Raw genomic sequence first — 26,976 nt, forward strand, 5'->3', positions numbered from 1 at the left:
ACAAAAGCAGTGTTTATAAACTGTGACAACCATAGTTTGAACTTACCATGTCTTCATGCTGCAAATCAGGAAACAACAGTTATTACCTTTTTTGGTATAATTGAAGCCATTTATAATTTCTTTGCTCATTCAACAACTCGATGGGACAAACAGCAACAGGAGCTTAAGATCTCTGTCAAGCATGAATCAGAACACGGTGGAGTGCAAGAGAAAAGGCAGTAAAAGTTGTACATGAAAAACTGGATGAATTGCTAGGACTGTTAGAGCAATTAAGTGAGAATGGCAACATGGTTGAAACAAAATGTGGTGCTCATAATATTCTAAAACGCATGCTTACATTTGATTTTCTTGTACTTTTGCATTTTTGGAGAAATCTTTTCTCATCTATCAATCGAGTGTAGAAACGTCTTCAGGACCCCAAAATGAATTTTAGAGAAGCAGCTGCTGATCTTGAAAGAAAAATTGATAGAATCACGTGAAAAGCCCTGTCAAGAAGCACTTAAAGTGGGCAAGAATCAATGTGAAACATGGAAATTGACCATTGAAAGAAGAAAAACATGTCGTAAACGAATGCCAGGTAAAAATGGAGCTGATGCTGGATTGACTGCTGAACAGGAAATTTATTGCATCATGAAGAATGTTATTGACTGCTTGATTACAGAAATAACAGGAAGATTTTCTTGCTTACGAGATTTAGATTCACGATTTGGATTTCTACTAGATGTGCAAAATATTGTTTCTGGAGGTTTCGAAGATGGAACATTGCAAGAAAAATGTTCTGACTTAGCAAAGAGCTATCCAGGTGATATTGATGGACCAGAATTGCACAGAGAAATTATAGACTGTAGAATGTTGATAAGTAAAATAACACAGATGGATTTTCCTGAACCAATGGTTGCAACTGATTTGCTAACATTTATAATTTCATATGGTGAAGATGTTTTCCCATATTTAAGAATTGCATTGCAGATTTAGTTAACAATTGGGGTTTCTATTGCTAGCTGTGAAAGGTCCTTCAGCAAGTTGAAATTAATTCTTCCATACTTGAGAACCTCAATGACAAGTACGACTTAGTAACTTGGCAATATTAAGTATTGAAAAATATGTACTTAAAACCTTACATGTTGATAGTTTAATTGATGCATTTGCAGCAGCAAAAGCAAGAAAGGTTCATATAATGTAACCATGAATACCAGAATGCTACCTGTACAAGATCTAGTTAAGTATATATACAGTTTTGTAAACTAATAAAATTTGTTATTTGTAAACTTAAGTAGTATTTTGTCAAACTGTTTTACCATCCATGTACACCACAAGTGACTGGCTTCTCATATAAAACATAAGTTTCAAAACTAGAGATATAACAGAAATTTATTCTGCATGCTTGAAAGATTACTCTAGCTACGTGACTTGGAACAATACTAGATGACATAAATATCAAAATGGTTTACAAATTATGTAAGTACACCTAGTAGGCTATACTTCATTAGTTCCAGGTTTACAGTTGTGAAATCATGAGATGTTATATTGTGGCTTTATTTTAGGCCTGTGTAAGGCGGTAATTAATTCTTTATGTTATTGTCATTAAGTAGGTAATGAGTCACAAAACAAATAATCAAAACATTTCAGAGGTTGGGGTGCCAAAAGTGTCTTTGCCCCCAGGTGCTAAGAACCCTTGCTACGCCACTGCATGTGATTCTAACAAGTCATTTTCTATGCATACAAGTGCCATTGTATTTTGCTTGTCTTGGTACATTCTTGATCAAAGTGTTCATTATCATTTTTAGCACTGAGAATGATCTTTCTTAATTGCATGTGTGTGTGAAAGAATTAAAGAGAGTGATGTCAGAATGAGCTAATTAATAATTTTGTAACAAATGATCGCATATGATTTTCTGTACTTAACTCAAAAACTCCAAGTTTTGAACTTGAAGGACACATATTCTACATCAATAAATTAATGACGCTCTTCAAGTTGTCAACAAATTACTTACAGCTGATAAGTGGGCTAATGTAAGACCACCAATAATTATGGATTTTTTACAGGATAAAAATTTACAAATTCTGTTTAACAAACACAGACAATTGATATAATATGTCCTAATAGTTTAAAATACTGTTCCCTTGTTAGCAATGATTGAACTGTTCTTGAACAAAATCCAAAACCTTTCAGAATGAAGAATCAAAAGACATAGATATCTTCAATCTAACCTAGCAAATTAGGCCTAGTCATATTTTAGGTTTACTGCTTGATCACACAATAAGCTGTGAAGGAAAAGCCTGACTGACAGCATCATAAAAATGTGGAGTGAAGAGATTTTGATTGGCTGAGGCCTATCATTCGATTATGGTGAGTAGGTCTAGCCTTACTTAGATGTAGGACATTTTCATTGCAAATTGTATGCAAATGTGCTAGGTCAGAGTGGGGCTACACCTAGCCACACTATTCAGAAACAAGGCAATCAAATCTCTGCACTCTACATCGCATAATAGGCTCACCCACATTACACACAAGTTCTCTCTCTCTTTTTTCTCTATCTCCAAAAATAAGTAGAATCAGGCCTGGAGCTACAGCCCCACACCTTTATCTGTCCCTGGGAAAAAGGGAATTAATTTAAGCTCCTCTTATCCTAGTTAGAAAGCCAGTTAACTAATAACAGATTAGGACATTCTTTGCTTTGCATGTTATTATTCTGTGTTTTTTTTTTGGTGCATTAGTTAAGTAAATAAAAATTTAGTGTACTAGTACTATCATTATAAAAAAAAGTAGGCTCAAATTTCATCCACAATTGACAGCAAAAAAAAACAAAGTCGAATGTAAGTACGATATATTTTATTTTTCCTGCATATTCTTGATTTATGGTTATAGAAGTAACTAAAACATAAAACTATATGCTTACTAGGTTAGATTAAGTAACATAATGAAAAATAATAAGTAGAAAAAACTTAAGAAGGTATGTTTGAGAGGAGCTCGTGTTACGTCATTCAAAACAGTAACATGAACTACATGTTTGCTGAGTAACTTGCAACTTGTTTGGTGGGATTATTAGCAAGACATGGATCAAAGAACAACAAAACAATAAAAGTTAGTATAACAGGTGTAGACTGTTATGAGCCTTAAGCTATTTAGTATAGATAATTGTAGTTTTCTGTTACAATTTGTAGTCAATTTAGAAAGAAAAAAATTTAATTTAGATATATTTAGTATTTTCTTTATTCTGGTTACAAGATCAGTCAAATCCACTGAGTTCATATAGAGTTGGGCTAGAAAAATAAAAAAATAAGATATAAAGTTTCACTGAAAAAAAAGTTTGATATCAAGACACATGGGAATGCGTCGTGCATCCAAAACAACCTGCAGGACACACTGTGTGTTATTAACAGGAGTGATAGTGTAGCAATTTTTCACTTTCTGTAGCTTGGAGTGTAGTAATCCACCTATCACATATTTTCAGTGGATGTGCTCTACTGAACCCTTACTTCACATACCAAATTTCAAGGCAATCCACTAAGAAATACATGTGATATAAAAATCTCCCATTTTGATTGAAGTTCTTACTTTTTTTGTCTTTGCAACAAAAGTATGGAAACTTTATGTGATAGAAAAACATACTTTATGTTTATGAATTTTTTCAAGTTTGGTATACTGATAGATCTTTACAACCCATGATTAGGTGTCAAATTTGGTCTAAGTATAAGCCACATGTACAGAGTTATTCAATAAAAACCACTTTGACCAAAAGTTTTGTGTATGCCTACACAAAAACTTGCATTAGCTATCAGTCTGAAATTTTTACTACATCTTTACCTAAGAGTAACGGTAGACTGTTTTTAGTTTTTTGTCATTTGGATTAAAGATGGCTGATTTAGAGCAGAAAAACTATAGGGTGAAAGCACATTCAGATACATAAGTATTGATTATGCCAAGCAAGCTAGATTAGCAATTTTTAGCCCAAGTTTTCAAAAGAATCATATGGGTGGGTGGTTATTATTCATTGGCAATGTTTAAGCATAAATTTGCTAAATTTTATGAAATTCTCCTAATTAAAGTGCATTTAGCATCACATGATATTAGCTTAAGCAATTAGCGTAAATAATGATGCTTGATACAGCTGTACTGAGTACATGCGGGTGATGACAAGAAACTGTTGATCACAATTCCATGGCATTACTATAAAGGAGATTATTAACATTATATTTTAAAGAATATGATTGGTTCTGTAAAGTATAGGTTTGTTCTGAATAATAGGGTTGCAATCCTAAAGCTAATGTTGGTTACTATCAAGTGTCACCTTCTTACTTGCTGTGGTTTGTTTGTGTGTATTGACAAAAAGTCATGATATCTAATCAAAAACATCTTAGGTGTGAAAAAAGGTGTGGGCAAAAAAGGATTCAATGTGCAACTTAAAAGAATGAAATCAAAATTTGTGGCTAAACTAGTTGCTACAGTTATAGTATTGATAAGAATTTTACAGCAAACATTCATTTATTAGGTACCTAGGCCGCATATTTTGTTTTACCCACTATCATGCCCCAAGTTGAACAAAAAATGTGGCCTGGCTAACTAATGAATGAATGAATATATATATATATATATATATATTATTACTATTTACAGATAAGTTCTTAAACTTCAGTTATTTGTCTTAACACAAAACAGTAAATAAAGAAACATAGAAAACAATGATCTCTACTACAAACTGGCCTTTATAAAGTGACCTGTTTTGACTTTCTTCTAGTCGATCAATATTTTGTAAAATACAGTCACATTTAGGTTATAATACATTATATATATATGTATATACAGTACTGTGCAAAAGTGTTAGGATAAAGGGAATATTTTGTCATTCTTTCCATTTTGTGGGGCTAATTCTTCCATGCCATTACAGAATGTAAATTTCAACACTATGGTAATGCTTCACTGATCCCTGAGCCAGGGTGAGAATATTTATCATTCTTTAGAATTCCCATATACTTGTACCAAGAGCATGTCATAAGGGTTCTACTTGAATGAACATACTGATCAAATTTAGAGTCTAAAATAATTGTCATGGTACCCCATGTACTATCGTAACTATATAGAAAGAAGCTAGCAAGGAACAAGCATATGGTACTGGTATATGCTAGACGAAATCAATTTAATAGCGCTCCACAAATAAACCTTGATAAAAACAGTGTTTAATGCTATATATATATTAAGTTTTGTTGTCATGCCATAGCCCAATAAGTGTACAGAATTGTCAGTAGAGCAGAGAATTCACATAAAAGCTTTACATGATGCTGGTTGGACTTTCCGAGAAATTTCTGCAGACTTGAAATGCTCCCCAAACAATGTCAAGTAAACCCTAGATTGTAAGACCGAGACAGGTAAATTTAAAAATAGGAAAGGAAGGGGCAGATCACTTAAACTCAATGATACTGATGTTAAGTATCTTCGTTTATGCAGCCTTCAGGACAGAAGAAAGACTGCCACTGATCTCAAGCACGAGATAAACAACCATGTACCAAATGACAAAAAAAGTGTCTAGATTTACAGTATCAAGAAGACTCAATGAGAATGGAATATTTGGTCATTTGATCTCCAAATTTGCTCAAAAAGTACAAAAACTGGACTGTTGGTGATTGGAAAAAGAGTGTTATGGATGGATGAGTCCAAGTTTGAAATATTTAGTCCAAAGAATAGGTTGCACATCCAGCGGAAAAAAGGTGAAAACACTTTCTTCAATGCATAGCACCTACTATGAAGCATGAGAGAAGCAATGTGATGGTTTGGGGGGTCTTTTTTCTGCTTAGGCGAAGGGAGATATTTGCAAAACAGATGGAATAATGGACAAGCACAAATACCATCAGATACATATCCATCATGGTATACCCAGTGGTTTGCGTATTATTGGTAATGGATTCTACTACCAAGAAGATAATGACCTCAAACATTCATCCAACCTATGTAGAAATTACTTAGTTAAGAAAGAAGCTGCTGGAGTCATTCAAGTGATGCAATGGCCCCAACAGAGCCCCGATCTCAATCCAAATGAGCAAATCTGGTACTTGACTGATCAAAAACTTGACAAATCAAAAGTTACTTCCAAAGAAACTTTATGGGAGTCTATTAGACATTTGGAGTAAAATACCAAATGATACTTTGATTGAACATGTTGAAACAATGTCTGAAAGACTGTCTGCAGTTATTAAAGCAAAAGGGACACACACACAAAATATTAACTGTTTACTGAACTCAAGCTCTTCCACAGTTTCTGTTGTACTAAATATGAAGATTAATAAAGTTTTGATGTTTCACCTGTAATTTACCTTCCATTGTTCTTCAAAAGTAGCCTGAAATCTAATTTTTAACTTTGTCCTAACACTTTTGCACAGTACTGTATATATATTTATCTTATTACCATTTACAAATAAGTTCTTAAATTTCAGTTATTTTTCTTAAACATAGAGCAGTAAATCAGAAAATATAGAAAACAATAATCTCTATTATTTATGACTATAAAGAAATTTGTACTCGCTTGCCATACCTGGCATACCATACCTTCCATGCCAAATTTCACACATGGAGGATGTGAAACAAAATAATTTTTTTGATGTTATATATGCATTTTGAAATAACAAAAAATTATAAATTACTCTTACCAATATTGCATAATTCCACTGTAATTTATCAGGCTTACTAACTAAACTGTATTTGGGTCTAAAAAATAGTTTTTCACTTACCCCTCCCTTCCAAGATTGAAAACAAAAGATATAATCATGGAAAATTCTAAACTTCGAGAGATTGAGAAAACCACAAGGGAAATTCTGAGCTTTTGATTGGTTATAAACATGGTAGAGCAAAGCAAGTGTATGTAAACAAGTATTTCCAAAAATGGAAAAGGTGAGTGGGGCCACTGTGTTTGATTTACTAAATATAGTGATATCTCAGCAAATAGAAAAGATGGGAGATATTATTTTATATTTTAGCTTTTTAATATTGGTAATTTGAGTTTTTAATTTGTAAGTAACTATAGACTTTGTATTTGGACATCATAAACATCTAATCTGCACAAAAATCAATATTTAGGAACTTTTTTTTAAATATTTACTTTTAAATTAAGAAACTAACTGATGTATAATACTAAAATTTGAATTATACTCTACAATTTGGTACCAAACTTATTGACAATCATTCACAAAATAGTAGTTCAATAAACTTTTGAACGTAACTCTACAAACATGATGACATACTCTTTGACTCCTGACCATAAGAAAACCTGTAGCAAAAAGGTGAATAAACAAAACCTAAATATACTTACAGTGTTTTTGTATTTGCAGTAGAGCACACACCCATCAATAAAAATTGAACAGAAATAGATGAAAAAAAGGCAAAAAATTATAAACTAAAGAAACCTACCCACTTATATTTGGAATTACATCACTATTATATTTTCTGGACACATTTTTTTCTTTTTGCAATATGGCTTAATGCAAGTAACATTGTTTGTGTTAAAACAAAAAGTGGGACAATACTTCACACAATACTCAAGTAGTATCCATGGTTTTAAGTATACAAAAAATTATTGCAATGGCCATAACAATGACACTGAATACATTAGTAACAATCAATGTTCAATCGATTCTTTAAGATTATATGTGAATGCATGAATATAAACAAAATTGAATATAAATGTTATTTATCACAAATGCCCGCTATAACTAAAACAATGTAACTATGAATAACTTTAAAAAACAGGCTAGTCCACTTAAGATGATGTATTCAAGCAAAATATAAATAAACTTTAGTTTGTTTGTTTTATTTATTTAGAAAGAAAAGAAAATACAAACACAGTCAAATGCTGAACTGATTACCATTAGTAATAAAATATTTGCCCCTTATCAATTCAGATCATACTTTACCATAAACTTTCCAAGATAGTTTTCCTTTTAGTATATTGTACTATGCTACACCTAATAATATCCTTAATAATATATCAAGACAAAGATAATGTGCATATAGCTCTTCAAGCAAAGACAGTTTATAACTCTCTTGCATCCCAGCCTTTTAGTTTTGTTCTAAGCAGGTAACTTGCTCTGATTGTAAGTTAATATTAATAGCTATAAAAGAATACCTAAAAGTATACTGACCAAGGGGATCTGGTTCTATAATACCACTGAATGTAGCAATTTTTAAGCAGAAAGATCTCAGAGCTAACTCCACATCAAGAAAACAGTTATTTTCACTGAAAAAATATAAAAGCAACATTAAATGTTTTACTGTTAAAACATGGATTAAAAAACATTTTGAGAAGTAACATATATACTCTTTAAATTAATGATCAAACTAATGAATTATAAAACATCATTTTGACACTTTTATTATTAATAAAAGAAATCTCTGGAGGTAAAACAAATACCTCAGCAACTGCAACACCCAAAAATGTCAAGAATAACATTTCACTGATGCATTTTTATGCTCTGAATCTGAAAACCTAAGGGTGTTTTCATGTAGAAATAAGGTCTTAAAGTCAGCTACTTTCACCATTAAGCAAATATATGGAAATCTATATATTTTTTGCAAGTAAGCCAGCATGGCCTAGCTATAAAAGTTAAGTTGTTTTGTTGTGCAAGTCTAAGGGTCAAATCTAACCTCCATCAAATTATAATAAATTTTTATGAAAATGTATACAAATCCTACTAGATCAAATCAAATACTTTATGAATAATTATAGTTTTTTTTTTATCACACTGTTAAAAATTATAACTATCTCTTAACTGGAAACCAGCATTTTTTATATGAAGAGTGGCCTAGCATGATTTTTCAACATTACTGTTATGAGTTGGATAAAAACATCAAACTTTGTATGGGTTCATTTGGGCCCTAATTATCAGTTTGTAACTAGGAGCTCTCCTGAATTTTGCTTGGTACCATGTAGGCCATCAAAATTCAAGATGGCTCACACCCATGTGCAAAAGTCAGTATCTCAGGTTCTAGAAATCACAGGAAGACCCAATTAGTATCAAAATAGAGGTTTTATTGGTCAAGGATTTCTATTATGGACATAACAATATTATTCAATTACTTACAATGTCACGTGATAAGCCAAATTAATGATAGCAGCTACATTTTTGTAATGTTATTGCTTTTGTATGGTTTATTAGAAGTTCCCTTTAGGGTAAGCCTCTATTTAGTTTTTCATGTTGGATAAAATGCTTTTATGATGTTCTTTGTATGAAACTCATAACATATTAATGAAGAAAAATTTATTATATGGATATTGTATTTGTTATACATAAAAGATTGACTTCTTATGAATTCTTGGACTTTCAAATATGTTGTGTATGACAAAATCAGTCTTCTGCAGTCTGTTAACAAGGCAAGAATGCATGTTTTCTACAAAAAGATTCAAATCATGGAAAAACTTACACACACACACTGAAAAAAGACAGCCATTTTAATTTTATTCATGTTATAACCAAGAACATAATCATGTTGTGTTTTATTATGCCAGATGGTAAACAATGCACGATATTATATTTTAGGATGCCCTACTTCAATCTGTCCAATGGGCAATGTTCTATGCTGGAATTTGCACAACTAGCAACCAAACACATAAGGTGGTACGTTCTCTACAAGAAATTGCCTGGACCAAGATAAAAAAAAAAATAATAATTCCTGAAGTCCCTAGAACTCATAGAGAGCTAATTAAATGCTTCTACAAGAAAGAATGTTCCAACTATAAGTGTGGCAAAACCAATGTGGACAGTACACCCCTTTGAAATATCACAATACAAGAATCTCAGAAACATTCTGAGAACACTGCAGATGCTAATGTAGCAAATAACATAATATCACAGAGACAACAACAACAATGGTTTCAGCATTGTGAATGTTTGATGTGACAAACTCCTAAGAATTAAACTTTATTAACAACTTTTTCACTAAATGAAAGTGTGCTAAAAACATTATAATGTCTAAAATCAGATTCATTGACCTCAAAACCCCATATTCTGATACCAATAGGGCCTTCTTGTGACTTCTAGAACCTGAGATAGTGATTTTCAACCATGACAGTTGGCCATCTTAGATTTTGGTGTTCTACATGGATAGCAATTTTTAGGACCATTAAGAATTTTTAACAAATTTTGATGCTTTTGTCCAACCAGTAACAGTAATGTAGCTAAGTCATCTAGAATTTCAAAGTAATTCCTCTTTACTGAAGTATTTACACACTATTTCTCAGCATTAAAAATACATAATTTAGTCATGATATTACAGCTAAACTTTTTTATGTATCATCCAGTAAATACAATATAATTACTTCCACTTATTACAAGAACTTCATTGACAAGCATATTAATAAAACCCGTAAGTTAAAAGGAAAAATTACACTGCAGTATTTTTGCATATAAGTGCAAATAACAAAACGTTTTTATGCTAAAAACTGTTCAACACAATTAAAATTCTTAGAAGGAGCAATATGTATCCATTGCAATGTAAATTTGTTTAAACTTGATCATTTAATATATATATATATATATATAGATAACAATACTCTCTTCATTTAAAGTTTCATACACAAAAGTTTTATTATACTCACTCAAGAGTGTGGATGGTTGGGATTTTTATGTCAAAGATAAACTGTTCAATGGGTTTCAATGTTCTATCAAAGATGCAAATGACAACCTGTTCCACTTCATTGTTTTCAATCAACTTGTGAATTATTTTGATGCAATTTTCAATGTAACTCTGAACCTCAGGGTGAACAGCTATCTGAGGATGAAGAAATATTAACAGCCTTTACTTTGTATTTCTTTATAAAAGCCATTAAGATATATACAGTTTATTCTGCAGAAAACGCAAATTTTAAAAATAAAATTATACACAATAAAGAACCACTTAGTCTGAAGTTTCTGCAAGGCTGTCTCTGTATGCTTACCCTTGAAAAAATTTTAAATTCTAATACACGCTTTTCTTTTCAGGAAATCATATATTCCCCTCTTAAACTAGTGTAAAGTGTCAACCTGCACTAATTTGAATAGAAACTCATTCCATAAGCCAATCATCTTGTTAGAAAAAGAAAATGATCTTAACTCAAGAACAGTCTGTCTTTTCCAAATCTTAAACTTGTAATCTCCAATCCTATTGTCTTCAGAATATTTAAAGCACAAAGAAATCGGATATTTATATCTTAATAATCCAATAGATAATCTTGCAAACTTTAATAAGATTTCCTCTTATCTTAACCTATTTTCATAAAATAACCCTTCCATCCCAGGAATCATACATTAATAATTACTAACTTACAACTGAATTCCTTTATATACTTACATGCACAGGAATATTATAGATTTTTCCTTTTTCAAAAGCACCAGCTGGGTATACATTTCGCCAGTACAAAATTATGTTGATGGCTACTTCCATAAATTCTGAATAAATATCTGCAGCAACTGAAACCAACAGTAATAACTTATTTGTAATTACTGAAGATAATAAAATTAATATTTTTCCTAATATTATATTTCTCAAAAGTACTTAATCTAGTAAGCAAACAAATAATTATATTTGAAAATATCAGACGGATAATTCTTGTATTCAAAACAGCTTACAAAATTAGTACTGTTATAAAAAGTATATTTCTGTAAGAAAAGAAAGTTTGTATAATATCATAATACCATGCACAGTTTCAGTAATTTCCAGGAACTATGCATTACCACTTCAAGCCACTTACTCTAAAAAGTATTGGTTGTTATGGTATCTCTTAGGCTTTCTGAATGAAACTTCCTGTAGTTTTATCATTTAATATAATATATGAACAACATAGTACCATTTAGTCCTTCATGGCAATCCTTGCATATTCACCCTTCAGAAAATAAAAATTTAAAGCCATCCTTTATTTTTCAGGAAATCATCAACTGCATTCTCAAGTTCCTGTAAAGTTCTGACCTCCATCACTATATGAACAAAAAGTTAACATTAGCCTAAAGTGAAAATATATTTCCAACAGATACTTACCTCTTTTCACAAAAACGTTTTCTCAACTAGTACTGCCCTCTATCAGCACAAATGTTTTGCTTGCCAATAACCTTCTAACCCCCCACTTGTTTCTGCATATCAACATGTAAATGATTGTGTAGCAACCTTCCACCAATAGGGGTGTGACACTACCCCTACTGTAACTGGCACCCTCTCTAACCACTTCAAGATTGGTCATAACTAGTTGAACCAACTCCCACTAGAAGTGGGGAGGATGGGTGGGAAATGTGAGAGGAGGTAAGTATTTTCAGTTTCGAAAATGTTAACTTCTGACAAAATATTTTACCCCTGCTCACAAAAAGCTAGCGCAGATAGCCCTCGTGTAGCTTTGCGCGAAATTCCAAAACAAACAAACAAACACAAAAAGCTAGAATCCCACATTGAATTGGTGGAGGACCTGTGAGAATATGATCTTCCTTGAGAAAGTCCCTAAAGAAAGACCATGAGGTGTGCTAAAGAATGAAAAACATCATACCAGTGGGAGATCATGCCACTTCTAAGCCAGATATACTCTTCACCCTTCAGGAATGTGTTGCCAAAAACTTAAAGGTATGGCCCCAAAAAGTTTTAGCAGGAAAGGAACCCCAGGTGTCAAGTGGCTAGCGCACAACAGATCATAAATGGGAGTTCGACCTCAATCAACACCTGGAAAAAGCAGGATTCACTGAATAAACAAACCGACCTGGGAACCACAGTAAGACAGAGTATGTGTCATATACCATCTATGGGTTCTGTTTGGGCAAAAGAGCTGGTCAAGATCATAACAGTCCTAAAGGTGGGAGATTGAGGGAAGCGAATGAGGAGTGAAATCAGGATTACTCTCCTGAGCAAGCAAAGTCTCTGGCATAAAGGGACAGTCAGGAACTATGTAAAAAAACATAGGAAATCCCAATCACAAACACTTGGGAAAGACAGCAACCACATGCCAATATGAGGAACAGGGATGGTAAAGTAAAGTAATATAATGAACATGATGACAAAGGTTCAAACAGATGTCGAGTAAGAGCATGAAGGACAACATTGAGGTTCCACAATCCTGATGAGAAGCAGGGGGGGGGGGGGGGAGGATGAGCAAAATACAATTGATAGTAAACCAAAAAGTGGAAGACAAAACTGTCCTATAACCTACAAAAAAGGAAACTGACAGGTCCCAGTCTTAAGGCCAAGTGAAAAAGGACAGCAATGGAGGAATGGTAGGAAGGAAAATATGACAACCTAGGCATATAGATCAACAGCATTAAGTATACCACCTATGCTGGTAAACTGTCAAATAGGAAGGATGACCTGGATAGGAAACAAGGAAGCTAAATGCCTGCTGGAAAGTCCTGACCTTCAGGTGAGGGACCAGACAAAAGCCACACTTGAAGATGGAGTGCATGTATGGATGGATGATGCACACTGGAGTGTGGCTGATGGAGGAGCGATAATCATATTAGAGCTGGTCAATAGGATGCCACCAGAAAAACTCAACAAAGTGTGGTCTGAACTATTGATAGAACACGAGGAAAAAGACTAATTGGAGGATATGCACTGAGGTAACGACCTGTCCAATCCTGACTGAGAGGATCCACTGCTCCTACCAATGGATGAGGAACAGGAAAGGTGTGTAATGAGATGAGAGGCACAAAATTCCAAATCGGAGACACCCCAAACAAAACTCCCAAAAAAACAGGAGGATGCAAAGATAACCCCACTGGTAGAATCCCATCAAGATGGAATAACTGATCCATGACCAGGTTCAGGGAACCCATAATAAAGCATGCCAACAAAGTGATATGATGGCAGTGGGCCCAATATAGAAGATCCAAAATTTGAAAATAAAGGTCTCTCGACCGAGTGCCCATGGTGATGTAGGACAGTGCCATAGAGCTGTCACCACCTGGTCCCGAAGAGCCAGTAGGAAAGTAATTACTGCCCGACAAACAGTTAGAAGTTCATAGAGATTGATATAAAGAATGGAGTCAAAAAGAATTTCCCACCCCAAAACCTTTATCCATCAAAATGTAAAAACACCATATTAAATAAAGAATCAAACATCAAAAACCTTTATTAAACCTTAAGCAATTTTCAGTCATGTGACTTTGCTTCATACTGCTGTGTGTGTGTAAATATATATATATATATTCTTGCGTATGGGTAAGCTACTTAAACCTAATGATAACAAAATCTTCTCCAAACATTGTACCTTTGTCACAGTGTTATACTTTTAATAAATTTTTTGTTACCCATTCAGCCCATCTCTAAGCTGTTTAAGCTCACCTACCATATCTCAAGTTATCTAATTCTTCTCAATGAAAATGATTTCTGTGATTTTCAAACATATAATTTAACACACAAATATTTTCATAGTTTACAAATGAAGGGAACATTTACAGAAGCTATAAAAACAATATTAAGCCTATATATTTACTCTATTAATATGTAATGGACTAATTCTTGTTCTGTTTGATCATATTTAAACTTCTTTATGGCTGTTTTCAAAGCTGTGTTTTATTAGTAAGTGACAACTTGATATGGCACCATATCTAAGGTTCAACCAAGGCCCATATAAAAACTAAAGGAAACATCTGGAAATCAAGAAATGGATAATATATTCTCAGGAGGTAAGTGATAGGTTCTTGGTAATAATAAAGTTATAATTTGGGATGGGCAGAAAAATTCTACATAAACATCAACAAACATGTTCTTTTGTTTACAAGCACAACTCCTTACAGCTGTGCAGAAGTGAAAATATTAACCTTTTTCTTCACAAATCACACTAGTGTCAGAATATGATAAAATATCAATTTAAAACATTTTTGAGTGAAAATTGTCTAAATACTTATTTAATTATAAATTAATATATAAAGTAGTCTTAAAATTGGCAAAAATATACGAAAGGCTAAAGAAAGTCCTGTCTTCAGGTACAATAATTTAGGAATATGTTATTTTGATCCTCCTAAACTGTTCTACATGAAAGTGTATCTACATGAAAGTAGTGAAAAATCTGTAACAACAGAGAAATAATAAAAATTAATAATGTTCGTAGGTCTCTCCCTATAAATTTGGACATGACTGTTGTACTAAAACTACTTAATTTTTGTTAATGAAAATAAACAATTGCAGCTTTTTGACACTTTAAAACAACAGATTTATATATAAAGTCAGTAAAGTTTACCACACTAAAAAAAATCAACAATAAAATATTTAAAAAAAAAGACTCGTTTTGGCAATAGGCCTACATCACGTGTAGGTTAGTTGAACACTTCTTTCACTGTTGGAAATAAAATTATTTTTCAAAACACCTGCAAAATTAATCACTACTTGATATTTGATGAACAGTACACGTTCATGAAAAAACAAGAGGGAATCTCAATCGCCGTGGCACATGAAATTCTTTTAAGCAGGATTAGAGTATATTAATCTACAAGACATTTTTTCCATTTTATTGGCTATATGTTTGTGCACCAGCAATACCAAGCATGGGGTGCATGTATACCCGATTCAATTTAATTACTCATTAGGATCTCTACCAGCCTACCCTCAAACTGAAATTCTTTTAGGATGTCTAATAATAAAGATGAAGATGGTTGATAAAACACAAAACATTTTATTTACAAGGTTCAAACATTTTGGACTACACTCATTCAATCTTCAGCAAAATCTGAAAATCGTGTTATGAAGGTGATTATTAACTAAAAATATAATATCACAAACACTGGTTAAGGATAAAACAAAAAACAAAGGATTATAGATATATTGCACAAGAGTTGAGCTTAAGTGTGAAAATTTAGAACAATTTTAGATTTAAAAAGCTTTGTGAGTCGTCGAAAGTCGGATGGTCTTTAGCTATAAGTAAGCTTTCTTTAATGTAGAGTTCAAGGTCTAAAGATCCTGTGGTAATTACTGTTAAATAAAACAATGTGACCTGTGGTTTCAGAATGTAAACAAATGGATGAGTGACTGGGTTTAAGTAGTGCACATTCAGTTCTGTTAGATACTCGTAACTGTTCACAGACTAGTTTTTAAGTGGCATTTTGTGTTATCTAGCGAAACCACAGCCAAGGGAACAGGTTTTGAGAAAGTCACTACACATATATTTATACATGAGCCATGAATGTAGAAGTTTAGGTAGTTGATCTTTGTATTGAAGCAAGTCTTTAATGCAAAGACTAGGTCTGTATGTTAGTCTGAGCTGAATTTGAGGGTAGAAGTTTTTTTTATTAGAGAGGAGAGTTGTTTTTTAATTTGTATGGATCTTTTAGATAGGATTAGAGTAAGTTAACCTGCAAGACCTTATGCAAATACATTAATCAAAAGGGTTTGGACTCCTGAGTACGAAACTGTAATTAAATCTCAAATCAGTAAAGAGATGATGGAGCTATGAGCTACAACTTTGTACTTGAAAAAAACAACAAAAAACTTAGTTAAAATATAACAATTTCAAAGCTTGTTAACTTTATTTCTAGTCATGCAATTGATTTGAAAATAAAAATAGTTAAAGGCAAATGTTTCATATTTTGAAATTAAAATTGAATAGTTATAATTACATTTAGAAAAAAATTATAATGCCAACATCTGAATTCATATTTTAGCATGTAAAAACAAGAAGTTAGCATTTTTCTACACTGAAAATGTATTTCCGATAAATAGTTACCTCCTCTCACAAAATAGCTTTTCTTGACTAGCACTGCCCTCTATTGGTGCAAAATTTCAATGCATGCCACTATCCTTCTACCTCATGCTTCTACACATCCACATGCAAATGATCATGCTACAGCTCTCTACCAATAGGAGAGCAACACCACTACTATCGTAACCAGCACCCTCTTCACATCTGCACTCATTAATCCCTTTGACATTGGTCAGAAGATCTACACCATATATCATTGAAAGTGGGGAGGCTGGGTGGGAAATGTGAGTGGAGTTATGTATCTTTTGGAAATACATTTTATTTTCAGTGTACAAAAATGCTAACTTCCAATACAATATCTTACCTCTTCTCACAAAATAGCTAGAATCCTACATTGAACTGGTGGAGGGTCTTTAAAAAAATACAATCAATCCTTAGAAAGTGCCCAAAAAGAGGCCAAGAGGTATAGAATCGAAAGAGAAAACATCACACCTCAGTAAGAGACTGCACCACATCTCATCCAGGTATGCTCTTTGCTTATTTATGACAGTGTCACAAACATGAAAGGAATCTTAGAATATGTATGACTGATGAATGGGACTCCTGGGTGTCAAGTGGCTACGGTGCAACAGACCATAGCAGTAGTTTGACCTCATCCAATACCAGACAGTATCTGGAATGGTACATCAGATCCACAGTAGATAGAGGATCACCTAGTTCTTCACCTTGAAATGGGAATTGGTAGGGAAGACGAGCTTCCATACCAAAATCTGTCTCCACTTGCCCAAATTGCCAACACAATCAACACCAGATGAATCAAGAACTGACATCTCTGGTCCAAAACTGGATGGCACTGGATATGGTATTTCCAGTCTGTGGTAGGAAGAGGATATCTGGCCATACACATGTGAGAAAACATGCTGCGTTTAGCTATCACCAACACCAGACCCACCAGGAACTAACATCCAGCAGATGGTAGAAAGATGAACTGCAAACCTGGGGTGCATCTCCAGTCCAAAACCTGGTTGCAGTAAGCATTTGTCATCCAGTCCGCAGTAGGAGGACTTACTTAGCTGGATGATTTCCAATCAATACCAAATCCGCTGGGAATGTACATTTGGAGAAGAAACATCTCAGCCTGAGGGACAAACTGCAATAATAGATACATATATTCATATCATGGCAGAGTGCTTCAACCAAAACCTGGTGGCATCTAAAATTGTACATTAGATCCGCAGTAGGAAGGGCATCATGCTCTTTACACCTGATACTAATCGTAACTGGGCCATCTCCCACCAAAACAAAACCCACTGGGAATGTACATCCAGTGGATGGTAAGGAGGAGGAATGACATGGTAGGAAAAAAACAATCAGTCAGATATATAGATAGGAATATGATATAGTGCTACAACCAAAATCTGGTTGCATCCGGAATTGTACGTCAGGTCCACTGTAGGAAGTCCAATATGCCAACAACACCTGCAGAATACCAACATCCTTTTCTCAACTGAGTAGTATGATTCATCACTCAGGAAAACAGGACTCCTTGGTCCACTACCCCAGCAACTAGGAACTGGTAAATAGTAAGGACTCCCATGTTCCACTAGAAGAAAGGGGGTAAAAGTGTTTTGGACAGTCCAGAGGCCTGTACCACCAGAGACAGTACAATGAGGGACCACAATACCATATTTTGAAAGCAGTCTTTTAAGCAGAGCTACCACATCGATGGAGCCGATCAACCAAAATCTGGGGGCATCTAGAATTGTACATCTGGTTCACAGTAGGAAAAGTATTAATGCCATGGAGCATCAGAGATTGTCAGCAGTCTCTGTCTGCTTTACTCATGTTAGTCCATGAGTGTACAGTCCAGAACAAACAAATTCATGAAGCAAAAAACCACTAGAGAGAACTACTAGCAGTCCTATTGAACACCCCAGCTCTAAGGTGTGAATAACCTAAACCTGCATTGTAATTATTTAATCATAGATAGCAATAAAATGCACACAACCAACACCTGGCGGCATCTAGAATTTTACATCAGGTCATCCGCAGTAGGAAGGGTTACAATGTAATTAACATTGAGCATGGTTGCAGGATGGACAGTGCAGAATTAAAAAATAAGTATACCTGATGAGGCACCACCTGTCACAGAGTGGGATCCACAAAACACTTGCAAAAGGCTCATGAAAAATTAAGAAAAGTTTGAAAAAAAGCAAAAGAAAAAGCAACCTTTTATAATACCCAAACACAAAAATTTAAATAAATAGTAAAGAAAACTAAGTCAGTAGTATAACAGGAAATTTTAACAATTCTGTAAGCCAAAACTAGCACGTCTGTACTACTGCCAATCGAGAAGTGATTAACAAGTGCAGATGTGAAGAGGGCACTGGTTACAGTAGGAGTGCTGTCACACTCCTATGGGTGGAGAGTTGCTGTATGATCATTTGCATGTGGATGTGCAGAAGCAAGAGGTTGAAAGCTAGTGGTGTACATTGAAAATTTGATCCAATACATGGCAGTGCAAGTCGAGAAAAGCTATTTTTTGAGAGGAGGTAAGATATGGTATCAGAATGCCTGTTTCTAAGTCATTACTTTTACTTGCATTTTTGCATATTTTGGTCATCAACAATATGAAAACATAGAAGTCGAAAGATTCAAGTGGAATATTTTATTTCCTTTGACTTTGTTTGAAGTACACAGTGGATTTCCTCTCCTTACAACAAATATGAAAAGATCTTTCTCGTTAGTATTATAACTTCCAAACAATGAAAAAATCAATATTGTAAAATAAACAATGTCCTAAACAATAATTTGATGTATTATCTTAGAAGTAATCAGTTACTGGGTTAAATCTTAACTGGATTGCTGTAGATTCCATCTGTGTTGATCTCAGAAAACCCCAAAAAAACCTTTAATGGTAATTAATAGCCCCATCAAATAAAAACACTGACCTCTAATGTTTCTTCTGAAACTATATGGTAGTGTACAGAAGCTTGGATCTGCATCTACTTATACAATATTGAATCATACAGTTTATAATTTCTGACAAAAATGGGGGAGGTGTTCAGCTTTTTTGGACCCTCTCTCATAGGTCCACACCTGCTTATACAACATTAAATAATATTTTTAATTCCTAAAAGTTGGAAGGGGGATCTGGATGCTAAACCCTCTCCCCTAAATCCATTCCTGCTTATGCAACATTAAGACATCTATTACTTTTTGAAACAAATTGGTGGACAAAAATTGCCCCTCCCTTAGACTCTTACCCCACATTTATGTCTGCATATATACAATAGTACATAACAAATTACTAATTCAATAAAATACTGAAGAAGGTATGAATTCCCTTGACCCCCTCTCCTAGGTCCACAACATCTTAGTTAATATTAAACAATAAAAGTGTGCAAGTATAAGTTAGAAACATAATGCAACATAAACAAACAGAAAATTTGCACTTTATTTAACACTTAAGAAGGGTGAGTAAAGTTTATTGGCAAAGTGAATTGAGCCTGAGACTCCCAAATCACAAGCCCCCCCCCCCATTATTTAACTTTACACTTAATAACAAACATAATTGCAATATTTTGATTACCTGGACAGTTGAAATAATTAGAACTAATCTTGATTAGTTGATTATTTTTGTGACATTTAATTTAATCATAATTTCAATTAACTGGTAGCCATAATAATCAAAAACATTAATTTCAATTAGTTGATGATTTTCATAACAATAATAGGTAACTGATTATATTGATTGATCAATTAAATCACCCAGCTCTAACTGCAGGCTGGACATATAACAACAGTAGATCATTAAACTGAATATAATTCTAAAAGGTGCAACAGTGGTTCTAGGATCTCTTTTACTGTAGTGTGTTTTGATGAAACTGACATTAGTGACTTAACAACTGCCAACTTAACCCTAATGTAAAACAACAACTTGCAGGTTTTAATTCATGGCATTTAATTAAGGCTCTTGCTTTGTTCGAGACCCTTCACGTTTATTTAACATTACTAAAGTGGTCAAAATTTTCATCTATAACCATTACAATTTCTTTTTCATCTCTTCTCCCGTTTGGGTTATTCCAGTAAAATTAAAAAATACAATTCAAAGTCGCTTCAAACCATGTAATGCATGGTTAGATTTTCACTGAATCTACAATTACCATCTGAATTCTGTGAGATGCACAGTGAAATGAGAGTAGAAATGGGATATCTTTTCTTAGTCGTGCTGCAACACCACCTTTTGAGCCCATCATAACAGCTGCACCATGATGGATTCCTCTTTCATGACAGATATGGTAGAGGAATTCAGCCACACCAAAGCCAGTAACAAGATGTTTATCTATTTTGTCTTCTTTTTCGTTCATGTTTTGCTTATATTTACATATATTTAACTTTTAGAAATGAACTTGGCAATGTAATATATCCATCTTTATTTCCTCAGCCTTTTTTTACTTCTGTTCTTTTACCCATCTGGCTTATGCAATTTAACATGCTAAAATATAGTTAAACACTGCATTATCAATACTGTCTATTTCCTTACACATTCATTTACTGTAAAGACAGAACATGTAATGTATATGTTATCTGTCCAGTTACTTAGGTAGAGGATTTACTTTAACAAATTTTTATGGTTCACACTTACACTGTTGTATTTACATTCATAGCTGACCAAATACAACATATATTACTGATTGAGTATTTATGCTTCTGCAGTATATATTTCAAATGCAATTCTGCTGTTTTAATCATATAATAGCAATGACACTAACTCCAAACTTATTTTGAAAAATAAGTAAAAAAAGGACGTTCCCAACAGGCAAAATATGACAGTAAACCTTGTCCTAGATGTTTGGTGATATGAACTGGTCATCCCTATACTTATCCTATTATAATCTTTACTGCTTTAAGCAATATTACCTGTGATGAAATGTTTTGGTTTCAGGTTTTAAGGTGCCAACTCTACTGTGGTAATCAATATTAACTTCTGATGAAAGAAAGTTATGTACTTATGAGTAAAACTAAAAATCAACCTGGCAATCAGTATAGCTAATTAAATACACGCTTCTTATGTTTCTATTTATTAGTATTAGAATGCATTTTTTTTTTTTATCATTTAAATACCTTCTCTATCAAACATATTTTTGGTCATAATGCCAATAATATCTGATGGGGTTTGGCCAACTTAGGAGGTTTAGGTTAGTCCTAAATACAAATATTAAGCTCATAAATGAAGCAAAATAATCTTTATAATAAAAAGTATACTAATAAAAAACGACTAAAATTAAAAAGTAATGACATTTGATATACGACACAGTACTGCCATTACTGTTAATAGAAGTAACAATAAATAATATATCTTACTTTGGGACACAGAAGAACTAGCTGTTGGCTTGAACTACTGTCACAGAACTAAATTTCTTTAAAAAACATAACCTCAGTATAACATACCAGTTTTCTCCAGTCACCTTTAACACATCTTTTGACCAAAGAATATTTATTAAGCCACTCCTACTGTATAATGTTAGAGGAGAGTGACATCTGTGATAAACTTATGATAACACACTTTACCACTGTCATATTAGTGCATATAGTGTAACCAAAAGATATTATTTTCCTATACAGAAAATGTATTTCCAATAGGTACTTCCCACTGCTCGCAAGATTAGCTATTCTCATCCAGTACTGCTCTCTATATGCATATGTTTTTTTTACACATGCCACAAGCCCTCTGCTCCCCCCCTATTGGAATTGAATGATTCCAACATGTCTCTCATGTAAATCATCATGCGTCATTTCTCCACCAATAGGAGCATGACATACTCACGTGACTCCCTCTATACACCTCTACCAAACTAACTTCAAGGTTTGGCAGAAGACATAAGCACCAAAGGAAAATGGGGAGGAAGGGTGGGAAGTGTGAGAAGAGGGAAGTACCTATCGGAAATACATTTTCAGTATAGGAAAATTATAACTTCCATTATGGTACTTCCCTCTTCTCCCAAAATTAGCTAGAATCCCACATTGATTAGGTGGTGGGACCAGTGTGAGGGAATGACAGAAGTACCCCCCAAAAGTAAAAAGAGTCAAATCTGAAAATATTATGAGGGGAACTGCATCACTTCTGAACCAGATATACTTTTTGCCCATCCGTGAAATGTGTAGTAGATAGGGGCACATCCAAGTGGGAGAGAACTGTGGTAGGATAGTGATCCTAACCATGTAAATATATATGTAACTCAATCCCACAAAGAATAAAAGTGGGTTAAACAATGTGCTTCTACGTCTAGAGTGGCTAGGGTGTGATGGACTGTACTCGGTAAGTCAACTACATTTAAAACTCATGCTACTGGGAACTGACCATCTTCACATCAAGTTCAAGAGACCAGGAGGGAATCTAGAACTACTCTGACTCCTGAGCATAACACATGTTAGCTTTGATCTATCAATCTGGGGACCCAACATCCAGTATCAAAAGGATGTCTATATAATATAAATCAACTTCCCCAACAGCAGAACTGACCAGAACCAATTGAAAAGCAATAACATCCTTGAAATAAGTGATAGCAAAAAGGACAGAACCTGAACAATCCCCCTTACCTCCACTGTGACCCATAACACAGAAGGAGTATGATTGATGGAGGAATATAGACAACCATAAACATGTGTGAGGACTTATGTTGATTGGTTCTACTCTAAATACAAAACCCAACCACGAGGTGCCAACATCCACGTGGGGGTAGGATGAGGGCTCCCAATCAAAGGGGTGAACTGCAATTTGATGTCTCACTCCTTTGTGACTGTAATTGCATAGTGGAGGATAGCACATCATCTACACCCGCAGAACACCATTTCCCTACTCTGCACTGAATGGTTATAACCATCTTTGTTTGGAATCCATTCAGGAGAGTGCCTCCATGGTCAACCTCCCTAGTGGCTTGGAACTGAAAAATTGTAAGGAATCCCATATTCCACTAGAAGATAGGTGGGTGAGAATGTGGTAGAGAGTCCAGAGGAACATCATCACCTCCAGACAGTGCAATGGGTGACCACGAAACCCTATTTTGAAAAGCAGATCATACCAATTTATTGAATACAAGGCATGGGAGGGATGGGCAGCTATCCCCTTCTGCTTTACCCATGCAGTCCATGGGTGGTAGAGACCAGAACAGGGAAGTTTATAAAGCAATTACATTGCAAGGTTATTCACCTACAAGTGATTTTGTGGAATGCCCTATCTTAACAGTGAGCATTTCGAAGCCATGGAAGATAAAGTGCGTGAGTCAACATGGCTGTACAGTGCATAATTCAAGTTGAAGAATACCTGGTCAGGCACCACTCGCCACAGAGCAGGATCCATAAAATGAGTAAATGAAGCAAGAGCCCCTGAAAGGAAAAGAAAAGTATGAATATAAACATACCCAGTCAAAGTCACACTGAAGCCTGAAGAATGGTCACAGGTGAAAGAAGAAAACCCAATGAAGAAGAAACCATGATATGATGTAAATAATTGGAGATGAACATATTAGGTGTAGTCCACATGCCCGACTGTAGGATTTCCTCCAATGGCCAATGAAGAAGATATGTGAGGGGAAAGGTGAGGTGTCAAATCTGATGAGAAGACACCTGGAACAAATTCCAGGAGGAAGAATACAAGGAAGACTGAGCCAATCAAATTAGAAGTTGAACCCAATTGGTGAGGGTAGAAGGGGAAAGATCCTTAACAGAGGAAGACTGCCAAGGGATAAAGTATCATGAATGGGTACCATGGAAGGAAGTTGTGTGGGAAACCAAATAGGGATGGGAAGATTGGTCATGAAGTAAGGAAGGATGTAGTTCCTAGGAAATAAGGGAAAAGGATAAACAGCACATACTAAAATGACCACATTAGGCCTAACTGCATGATGTGGAAATAGATGATCCAAGTCCTCAGCTTGTTTGGAAGGAAGTGGGGGAAGATCCAGAGACAGAGGTTGACCCATGTAACATTCAATCTCCCGGCGATTAAATGCGGATAAAATCCTCTGTCAGGTTGCCGGACATGAGGTACAGCGCTAGTCGTAGGTGTGACACCCAAAGTGGCAACATGAACTTTGGAATTCATAATGAGGAAAAATCAACCAATAATCAAAAGTATAAATAACAATATGACTGTAATAAACTAGGATTTAAGTGAAGTTAAGAAACAGTCATAATAGAAACTAGAAGTGAAAATAAATGAAGACCACTTCGTGAGTACACTAAAGATGAACGTGAAACTTTAAACAAACAAAGAAAAACACATCCAAGCACAAATGTTGCCAAATGAGAAGTGATAGTTTGGTATATGCATAAAGAGAGAGTCACAGGCATCACGTGACTATGTCATGCACTTATTGGTGGAGAAGTGATGCATGATGATTTACACGAGAGACATGTTGGAATAATTCGATTCCAACAGGGGGGAGCAGAAAGCTTGTGTCATGCATAAAGAAAAAATTTGCATATAGAGGGCAGAACTGGACAATATAGCTAATTATGTGAGAAGAGGTAAGTACCATATCAGAAACAACTGTTTATGAAGATACAAATTAATAAGGAAATAATACCTAAACTGGCCATAAAAATATAACAATGTTAAATGTAATACAAAGAAAACAACGTGGTAAACATAATATATGGTGTGTCTGAAACGTTAACATTCTTACTTTAACATATTAACATAACTTCATGAACTAAACTTGTAGAGAGATGTCATATTTTTTGGACATGCTACATACATATGTACAAAAAGTCTTTATAGCAATTTGATCTACCACTGTTATATTACTAATGCAAAGACAAAATTATTAAGTGTTTGCAGAATTTTACTACGTACTAATTTACCATGTAACTATTACATTAAACTAATAATGCTTTTTTTTGCCATTTTTATACATTGCATAACAAACCTTAAGTAATGTTCTTAAGTTTTGAATGAGAACAGACATTAAAGAAAATTAATCAACCACACAAATATGGCTACAACTACTTTTATTTCACTTTTTATTCTTTCCCCAAAAGTCATAAAATCATACCTCAGAATCTTTAATAATAATATTGTTACGACAGTGGGGGTCACGTGACAAGTATTCTAGAAGATTCGCTAGTGTGTTACGACAGCGGGAGTCAAGTGACGCTGGTAGCACGTGTTGAGAGTCTCAGAAGTTTCTAGAACAGGCAGTATTATCGTATATAAGTAAGCTAGACAAAGAGAAGGATTCAGAGACGTAGCGGAGACGAAGCAGACAGAAAGAAAGACAGCAATTACGGTCAGCGGGAGCTGAGGATAGCAGACACAGAGATCGGAACTATAGTTGGCGGGGACGGACAATTAAGTCTAAGCGCGATAGACAGTGAGTGAATTGTTGTGAACTATAGTGTGTGTAACTGTGAAAATTAAGTGTATTACAAAGTTGTATTATAGAAGAATAAACAAGTTTTAAAAAGAAAGGAGACATACAGAGACATAACAAATTGGTGTCAGAAGTGGGATAAAAAAAATGGAAATGAGAGGCGGAAAATCAAACTACAGTTTAGCAGACTTAATGGCAGCAATACAAGAGCAGCAAAAGAAACAAGAAGAAAGAGAAAAGAAACAAGAAAAGAAGAACGAGAAGAGAAATTACAGCAGTGGTTGGAAGAAAAAGAAAAGAAACAAGAAGAGAGATTACAGCAGTTGTTGGAGGAAAAAGAAAAGAAACAAGAAGAATGAGAAAAGAAACAAGAAGAACGAGAAGAGAAATTACAAAAGTGGTTGGAGGAAAAAGAAAAGAAACAAGAAGAGAGATTACAGCAGTGGAAACTGGAACAAGAAAGGAAACAAGAAGAAAGTCAGCAGCAACTACAGGAAAGTCAACAACAATGGCAAGAAGTACAAATGGAAAACATCAGTAAATTTAAAAGCGAATTAGATACTTTAAAGAACGATTTGTTGTGTGTTACACAAGGAGGATACATTGACCATCGACTTAATCAGCCCCAGACAATGGCAAGCGCCCTACAGAGCCAGCAGCTAAACCCTAATGCAGACATCTTCAGTCCTGTTATAAGTCACATCCCAGATATGAATGTCAGCAATAAGGGTGATCCAGTACAAAGGAAGCCACAGGAATTCGATGGGAAGGCACCGTGGGAAGCATATAGAGCACAATTCGAGCTACTGGCAGAGATGAACGGATGGACAGAGGAACAGAAAGCTGTATATCTGGCAATGAGCTTGAAGGGACAACCACTGGAAATACTTGGACAGTTGACAGCAGCCGACAGACACAACTATAGAAGACTGGTTGAGGCTCTGGAACTCAGGTACGGAACCCAAACC

At 34.5% G+C, this 26,976-nt stretch overlaps 1 protein-coding gene across 11 annotated transcripts in view; it reads right to left on the reverse strand.

Moving 5' to 3' along the window:
* The window catches only part of LOC106468018 (mitotic spindle assembly checkpoint protein MAD2B-like), a 68,343-nt gene that overhangs the window by 33,694 nt on the left and 7,673 nt on the right, over positions 1 to 26,976 (reverse strand). For all 11 annotated transcript variants that reach the window (XM_022396319.1, XM_022396312.1, XM_022396313.1 and 8 more), the window contains exons 2-4: positions 11,315 to 11,433; positions 10,584 to 10,756; positions 8,131 to 8,225 (exon numbers count right to left, since the gene is read on the reverse strand). In XM_022396319.1, the coding sequence (XP_022252027.1) occupies positions 8,131 to 8,225; positions 10,584 to 10,756; positions 11,315 to 11,433 (387 nt within the window). The remainder of the gene's footprint in view (positions 1 to 8,130; positions 8,226 to 10,583; positions 10,757 to 11,314; positions 11,434 to 26,976) is intronic.

The sequence above is a fragment of the Limulus polyphemus genome, unplaced genomic scaffold (genome assembly GCF_000517525.1).
Source record: "Limulus polyphemus unplaced genomic scaffold, Limulus_polyphemus-2.1.2 Scaffold2833, whole genome shotgun sequence".
NCBI classification, from domain to species: Eukaryota; Metazoa; Arthropoda; class Merostomata; order Xiphosura; family Limulidae; genus Limulus; species Limulus polyphemus.